The 9,001-nt window shown below is 42.8% G+C and overlaps 1 protein-coding gene across 1 annotated transcript; it reads right to left on the reverse strand.

The window, feature by feature from the left end:
- Positions 1-913: 913 nt before the first annotated feature.
- LOC116974409 (2-oxo-4-hydroxy-4-carboxy-5-ureidoimidazoline decarboxylase-like) lies at positions 914-8,783 on the reverse strand. The gene is made up of 3 exons (XM_033022832.1): positions 8,725-8,783; positions 5,919-6,223; positions 914-1,454 (listed from the first exon to the last, which is right to left on the reverse strand). Exons 2-3 carry the CDS (start codon positions 6,091-6,093, stop codon positions 1,102-1,104), a joined length of 528 nt encoding a protein of 175 aa, XP_032878723.1. The 5' UTR covers positions 6,094-6,223; positions 8,725-8,783; the 3' UTR covers positions 914-1,101.
- Between the last annotated feature and the right edge of the window lie 218 nt (positions 8,784-9,001).

Consider the following 9,001-nt stretch of genomic DNA (forward strand, 5'->3'; position numbering starts at 1 on the left):
AAGTCACTCTTGGAGAAATTCAAACTTGCTTGAATTTTCTCCCGAGTCACCAAGTTACACGATTACCTGCCGTTAGCGCCACGGTGGTCCACGGTGGTCCACAAATGCCGTACTGTTATCGCACGAGGTTCCCACGATGTTAAACTCTGGTTAACTCTTGCATCAAGTCGCCCCGTGAAAAAGCCCCATAAGAATAAAGGGGAGGACATTTAAGACTGAGGTGAGAAAAAACGTTTTCACCCAGAGAGTTGTGAATTTGTGGAATTCCCTGCCACAGAGGGCAGTGGAGGCCAAATCACAGGATGGATTTAAGAGAGAATTAGATAGAGCTCTAGGGGCTAGTGGAATCAAGGGATATGGGGAGAAGGCAGGCACGGGTTATTGATTGGGGACGATCAGCCATGATCGCAATGAATGGCGGTGCTGGCTCGAAGGGTCGAATGGCCTCCTCCTGCACCTATTTTCTATGTTTCTAAGGTGAGGGCGGAAAGGTTTAAAGGTGATGTGCGGGGTAAGTTTTTTACACAGCGGCGTCTGTGAATGTGCTGCCAGGGGTGGTGGTGGTGACAGATAGGAGAATGTTTTTTTGGATAGGCACATGGATGTAGAGAATATAGGAATATGGATCAGAGGAGATCTGTTTATCTTGTTGTTGGATTCGTTATGGACATTATGGGCTGAAGGGCCTGATCCAGTCTTGTACTGTTCTATGTTCTTAGTTTCTTCATTTTGAGGAAATGAATGGTTGGAACTTTCTCCCGAAGGAAACTGTGGAAGCATAGATGGAGATTGGCACAATTTTAGACCTGGTAAATTAAGGTCTATGGTTAGTGCAGGAATTAATGAATGAAAGATACAACATGGAAACAGGCCATTCGGCCCATCAATCACCAGTTCACACTATACTATCCCATTCTGGCCTGTGACAGTGCTTTGACTTTATTGGGTTGTGGGGCAAACACAAGGCATTATAACCCACTCCGGTGTCCATTTGGTCAGCATGGACAAGGTGGACCAAAGACAACAATGTTGACTCTATTGGGGTGTGGACCAAACACGAGGCTCTGTGACCCACTACGACTTCCATTTCCCGTGCTGATGTTAGAGCTTGGTACTGGGGGCCACTTGATTGAAGATGTCCAACAGACGCAGACGGCAGATCTTCTTGACCTCCCCAATGCCCGTCTCAAGCTCCCGCTCCAGGCTGTGGTGGATCCTGATGGTCATCTGCTCAATGATGGTGACCGTGTCATTCATCCTGGCACAGATCACGAAGGGGAAGTGGAACCTGTTCTTGTACGAAGCGTTTAACTCACTCAGCTGGGACCTTTGGGCCAGAGTGAGAGTGGTCATTCCTGCTTGACTCTGCTCACTCCTGGACTCAGATGTGAGTGTTCCCCGGACCAGGCCTCTCCCAGCAAGGTCAGGGTGACATCGCAAGATTCCCTCCTTCCCTTAAAAATACAAAAATAAATAATTTAAAATCCGGCATCCATTTAGTTATGGCGTCGGCACCGAGTTTGTACTTTCTCCCTGTGACCGCATAGATTTTGTCCAGGTGCTCCGGTTTCCTCCCACACTCCAAGATACACGTATGTGTAGGTTAATTGGCTTCTGTATATTGTAAATTGTCCCTAGTGTGTAGGACAGTGCTAGTGTACAGGGTGATCGCTGTTTGGTGCAATCTAGAGCAAAACGCAATGGTCTGGTGAAAGTCAGCAGGACAGATTGCATTTGTGGAGGGAATTGACAAATGATATTTTGGATCTGGATCCTTATTCAGACTGATTGTAGTGTGGGGAGAAAGCTGGAATAGAGAGGTTGGGCAGGAAAAAGCCTGGCAAGTGATAAATGGATACAAGTGAGGGGGAGAGGGGGGGTTGCATTACCTTATCACACATCTTCTCTAATACCCTTTTGGCTTATTTTTACCTCCAGCCTTTGTCACTTAATCCACCCATCTGCCAATTAAACATCCACCCCCCTCCCTCCACCCACCTGTATCTACCTGTCACTTTCCAAAGAATGCAGAGAAAATTTATGAGGATTTAGCAAGGACTTGAGGGCCTGAGCTATAGGGAGAGGTTGGACAGGCTTTTATTCTTTTATTCCTTGGAGTGCAGGAGGTTGAGGAGAGATCTTGCAGAGGTGCATAAAATCTCTGAGGGGGTATAGATAGAGTAAATACGCAGTATTTTACCCAGACTAGGGGAATCAAAAGCCAGAGGATGCAGGTTTAAGGGGGAAAATGTAATAGGTAGCTGAAGGGCAACTTTTCACACAGAGGGTGGTGGTAAATGGAACGAGTTGCCAGAGGAGGTAGTTGGGGCAGGTATTATGACAGCATTTAAAAGATACTTGAACAGGTACAGGAAAGGTTTAAAGGGAAGGTGATCAAATGCGGGCAAATGCGACTAACTTAGATACGGCACCCTGATCAGCATGGGCAGGTTGTGTCGAAGGGCCTTTTTCCATGCTGTATGACTGTATGACTATATTACAAGGCATAATTATTCCCCTGAAGATGTGCTGATAAACTCCGGGATTAACCATTTGAGAGTTTTTGACCTTCACATTTTTGAGTGTTTATGAGGAAATCACAAACTTGCTGGCGTTTACGTGGGGAAAAGTTAGCAGGTATTTGTGGAAGCAGTTCTTTCTTTCTTAGGCTTTTTCTGTCAAATCTATGGAATGAGATTCATTATCATTCAATAGGAACGTACCGCCACCTGCTGGCTGATCAGCAAATTGAATCCTTAGAATTTAAAAAACAGAGTGCCAGAGGAACTTTGTCTTTTGCTCACGAGTCTAGCGACTGCAGTGTTTTGTGTCTCATTCTCTCAAATTTACACATGCATACTGAATAAAATATGGCAAATGGAATATGGAATAAATTTAAAATAGGGTAAATTTATAATAAAAGTCAGTGCGTTCTCCAGAGATGCTGCCTGACCTGCTGACTTACTCCAGCACTTATGTCCTTTTAGGTATATGTCAGTCTAATTATTGCATTCTGTGAACTAATCAATCATGTATCCATGTCCTCCAGAGATGCTACCTGATGCTACCTGACCCATTGAGTTACTCCAGTACTTTGTGTCTTTTTTAGTCTGATTATCAATTTGCGCGATCTAATCAATATATTGATCAACTTAAACAATGAACCCCTAGTTTCTGCGTTCGGGTGTTACTTGAAACAAATGTCAAACCAGTTCTTGTATTCATGAATGAAGAGGGGCAATGTTTAAAGAAGAGTGGTGAGTGTCTGGAACGTGCTGCTAGGAGCGGCGATGGAACCAGATATGATAAAAGCATTCAAGAGGCTCTTAGATAGGCACAGGGATGTGCAAGCAGAGGAGACTGGTTTAACGGCATCATGTTCGGTACAGACATTGTGGGCTGAAGGGCCTGTTTTTGTGTTGTACTGTTCCTTATTCTACGTTATTTAAGGGGCAGTAGAAGTAAATTTGCGCAAGGAGAATGATGGGCCTGTCCCACTTAGGCGACTTTTTAGGTGAGTGCAGTAGACTCTGCGCTCGCCATATGGTCGCCACATGTTCGCTGGTGGTCTCTGGTGAGTCTCCTTCATGGTCGCGAGGAGTTCCCGCATTCTGGGAACTAGTCGTTGCCTCAGTATGGTCGCCGCAAATTTTTTACACGTTGAAAATGTTTCTGCGACCAAAATTTGATCGCCATGGAGATAATCGATAATTCTTTAGTCATAGGTGCAGTTGCCGTGGGGTCGCCATGTAGGAAGTCGAGGTAATTGTAGGCAGTATTAGTTAATCGCCTTTGCTGACCGGTTATTTTCATGTCCCATTGAGAGAAAAAAATGTAAGCAGGAATTTTCAGAACCAAGGATAACCGACCGGTAATGTTAAATGTCTGCTGAACTTCACAGCTGTGTATCTCTGGCTTATTAAAAGGTGCCTGGATTCTTGAAAGTTATTTTCACTCCTTCTCCCACCTTCTCTCTCCCCCCTTCTTTCTCCCCCCTTCTTTCTCCCCGTTCTACCCCCCCTCTCTTCCCCCTTCTCCTCCCCCCCCCTCTCTTAAAGGTGTGTGTGTGTGTGTGTGTGTGTGTGTGTGTGTGTGTGTGTGTGTGTGTGTGTGTGTGTGTGTGTGTGTGTGTGTGTGTGTGTGTGTGTGTGTGTGTGTGTGTGTGTGTGTGTGTGTGTGTGTGTGTGTGTGTGTGAGTGTGAGATATCCACTCTGACAGTCTCCTTTCCACCGGCAGTCCACTGATAATTTGCCAAAGTGGGACTGGCCCATAAAGCTTTTTTGATACCGAGGAGGATCCCTGCTGGTTTAGGTCTAACATTTCTGCTCACTGGAGACATAATGGTGGATAGTGTCCAGTGCTGCCGGACAATCTCTGCCGGACTCTGTTCAGAATTGGGTCAGCTAGTCGACATCCTCCACCCAAAGCCCAACGGTTAAAATAATATGTGCAGTGGTGTAAAACTTGTAATATTGTATATTACAAATATTGTATATTTATGTGATATTATATATTAAAATATTAATATGTTGTAATATTTAGCTGTGTCATTGTGGTGTGGACAAGTAAACACCTTAATGAGTCAGAGCAAATTAATGTCTTGTTGCAAAATATCACCAAAAACGTAAAATAACAGCTCAATTACACTTCTCAAGCTTTAAGTTAATATTAAGCTCCACGCATCTACACACAACTCCATGCATCTACACACAACTACACACATTTCCACGCATCTACACACATTTCCATGCATCTCCACGCAGCTACACACGTCTACACACATCTACACACATCACCACACATCTCCACGCATCTACACACAGCTACACACATCTACACACATCACCACACATCTCCACGCATCTACACACAACTACACACATCTACACACATCACCATGCATCTACATACAGCTACACACATCACCATGCATCTACACACATCTACACACAGCTCCATGCATCTACACACATCTACACACATCTCCACACATCTACACACAGCTCCATGCATCTACACACATCTACACACATCTCCACACATCTACACACATCTCCACACATCTACACACAGCTCCATGCATCTACACACATCACCACACATCTCCACGCAACTACACACATCACCATGCATCTACACACATCTACACACATCACCACACATCTCCACGCATCTACACACATCTACACACATCTACACACAGCTCCATGCATCTACACACATCTACACACAGCTCCATGCATCTACACACATCACCACACAGCTCCACGCACCTACACACATCTACACACATCTACACACATCACCACGCAACTACACACATCTACACACATCACCACGCAACTACACACATCTACACACAGCTACACACATCTCCATGCATCTACACACATCTCCACGCAGCTACACACATCACCATGCATCTACACACAACTACACACATCTCCACATATCTCCACACATCTCCACACATCTACACGCATCTACACGCATCTCCACGCATGTACACGCATCTACAAGCCTAGAGCAGGTCATGGGCCCCAATGTTTAATAGTCCAGGTTCTACAAGTCTTCCATTGTAATTATTTTACTGTGATGATTAAATATGAAACAAGGTTTCCATCTCTTCCTTGGTTAGGTTAGCTTCAAATTCCATGTTAGTTTTTAGAAATTGTTGTTTATGTAACCTTCAGTTGAAACGCTCAATAATCCATTCCATATCGATTTAGTTCTGGGCCTTTGCTGACTGTATAAATAATCCTTTTAGATTTATCATAGGTTTATAATTTTACTTTTGTTTTGGGCTTTCATGATAAAAGTGAAACCTCATCACAGTAGTGTTCAGATGAGATCTGTGCAGTTTGTATTTAATATGCCTACAATGAATTGTTAAATAAATAGCTCTGTGCATTCTTACCAGATGGAAGCAATGAATCTATGAAGTCTCCAAAGGTATTTTCCAATGCTTCCAGACTTGCGAAGGGACGACGAGACCAAACTGCAGCCGTGATCATTGGACATCTCTCGACCACATTCCCAAATTTACCGACAAACTCTTCGTAATCCATGGAATTAAAGATGTGAACTTCCATGGTTGTTGCTTGGCTGTTGCCCAGAGCAGAATGCAAAGAACGAGGAGTGATATGTGTTTACTCTCGGTGTCGGTGAACGTGAGGCTAGTGCCCCCTTAGATAGAAACAGGACAATCTGTCGCTGCTGAACCTGGAAAATTTCAGGAATTTATGCAACTAAGACATTTGGGAATATATTTAGGAATTTATTAACTAAGTCATATGATAGATAGATAGATATAATTTAATTGCCACACAACCAAGGTCGGTGGAATTTGGGTTGCCAGCAGCGGTACAGTAATAAAGAACACAACCACAATAAAAAATTTACACAAACATCCACCACAGCATTCATCACTGTGGTGGAAAGCACAGAGCTTGGCCAGACCTCCTCCATTTTCCCCCGTGGTCGGGACCTCCACCCTCCACAGCCGTTGCTGCGGGCGTCCAGATGGTAAGGGACAAAGTCAAAGTCAAGGTGAGTCCAGGATCGGCTCTTCCCAACCAGAGACCGCGGCTTCAGGCTGGTGTAGGCCGCAGGCCGGCGGTCAAAGTTTTAAAGTACCTGCCGTGCCGCAGCCGGAAGCACCGCAGTCTGCAGGGCCGGCGGTCGAAGCTCCCCTCCAGGGGAGATGATAAGTCCATGCCGCACCCGCGGTAGAAGACGGCCGCGGGCCGGCGGTGGAAGCTTCTTCTTCCCACCGGGTACTCCACGAGGGATCCCGGGCTGTAGACGCTGCACCAGCTGGAGCTGTGCAGACCGCGGCTTCAGGCTGCCGGCTGCCGCGGGCCAACGAAACGGAGCGCTCCCCTCCAGCGAGCCCCAGCGAGGGCTCGCCCGCTCCGCGCCGAGAGTCCACGCTGTGCCCGCCGCTGAAGCTCCGGGCGCGTCTCCGGGAAAGTCCGCGCCGATCCTTGCTGTTAGGCCACGGGGGAGGCGACCTGAAAAAAGTCGCCTCTCCATGGAAGAGGCGGCCGAAACGGTTTCCCCCTTACCCCCACACACCACCCCCCACACATAACACACAAAGAAACATTAAAAACAGACTTTTAAACATACTCAAAAAATAAAAAAAGTTGAAAAAAACGGACACGCTGCCGACAGGCTGCTGCCAGTGCAGCGCCCCCTACCCACTATACTTCTTTATTTAAATTAAACTTCCCACCTTTACTGAATAAACTACATAAGAATATTGAGTATTGGAAAACACTTCCTATTTCAATGTTTGGTAGAATTAATGCTCTAAAAATGATCTTCTTACCGCAATTACTTCTTCCAATCAATTCCGATATATCTCCCAACATTTATTTTTTTTAAGTCAATTCCATTGTTACAAGCTTTATTTGGGATTATAAGAATCATAGAATAAGCAAAAAACATCTATGTAAATCAAAGGCAAATGGAGGTTTAGCTTTACCAAATTTTTTGTTTTAATTTTGGGCAGTCCACATTAAAATATGAATTTCTGGTTGGAAGAAATGGATCAGCAACCAGACTGGTTAAAGATGGAAAATGAAGACTGCTTGCCTTTTGAAATTGGTTCGATTATGTTTGCTCCCACAAAATTGCACAAAAAAACCTAAAGTGAAAACCCTATAATATATAGTGGTATACGAGTTTGGAAACAATTAAAAAAGACTTTAAAATTGGATAATTTATCACTCTGTCTCCCCATTGTAAACAACTGTTTATTTAAACCCTCCATATTGGATAAAGGTTTTACATAATGGAAAAATTATGGAATTAAAAAGATGGGACATCTTTATAGGAAAGGCACTTTTCTTTCATTTCAGGAGTTACTACAGATTTACAGACTACACTCAAATAACTTTTTCAGATATTTACAACTTAGAGATTACCTTAAATCTAATACACAAGATTACATAACTAGGGATCCAGAAATCCTTGATGAATGTTTGAATAAACATCCTAATACAGAAATATTAATAACTCATATTTATAATACCCTCTTAGATAGTGAGGTCCCATTGACGGAATTATATTATCACACATGGGAAAATGAATTAGGCCAACCTATAACGAAAGATATTTGGGACGAAAGTCTACAATATATACATTAATGCTCGTTAAATGCCAGACATGCCTTAATACAATTTAAAGTATTACATAGATTACATTACTCTAAAACAAAATTAAATAGAATCTTCCCACATATCTCTCCTATTTGTGATAAATGTCAGCATTTAGAGGCTAAATTAACGCATACTTTTGTAAATTATATAAAAATCAAAAATTTCTGGACTGATATTTTTAGAATAATTTCTGAAGTTGTCAACACCCAATTGGATCCCGACTCAAAACTAATAATACTAGGAATATCAGAACAAAACCTAAAACTTACAACAAGCCAAAGAAACTTTCTCGACTATAGTATAATAACTGGTAAAAATTAATATTAAAATTTTGGAAAAGTCCTATAACCCCCACAATTAAAATGTGGATTATGGAAATGTCGGAGACCCTACATTTGGAAAGAACTAGACTTGTCTTAATGGACAAACAAGAACCTTTTGTTAGAATATGGTCTCCATTTATTGACTATTTGAAGGGGTAGATTGGTTCAGCATGGGAACCTAACTGAAGCTTGAACTCAGGATTAGATGAAAAGTTATACTTAATAATTTACGAACCTATCTCCAATGATGTATTATTAGTAAATTATTCCATTCTTCTTTATCATGTCTTTTTTTGTTTCTTCCTTATTCTCTATCTATATAAAAAAAACTAGAATCAGAATGAATACACAACAGATAATATTATCAACGTAGACTGATATACATGAAATGTTTTTATTATGATATGTGCTTACTTCTAATAAAAATATATATTTAAAAAAAAAAGGTATTTTCCAATCCTTCCAGACTTGTGAAGGGACGATGAGACCAAACTGCAGCCGTGATCATTGGA

Source organism: Amblyraja radiata, chromosome 6 (genome assembly GCF_010909765.2).
Source record: "Amblyraja radiata isolate CabotCenter1 chromosome 6, sAmbRad1.1.pri, whole genome shotgun sequence".
NCBI lineage: Eukaryota > Metazoa > Chordata > Chondrichthyes > Rajiformes > Rajidae > Amblyraja > Amblyraja radiata.

Bases quoted from the DNA above. Each gene is read 5' to 3' on its own strand.
- LOC116974409 (XM_033022832.1), bottom strand. From the start codon at position 6,093: ATGGAAGTTCACATCTTTAATTCCATGGATTACGAAGAGTTTGTCGGT. The intron at 1,455-5,918 runs GTAAGAATGCAC...TGTATTTTTAAG, and splicing joins AGATTCATTGCTTCCATCTG to GGAAGGAGGGAATCTTGCGA.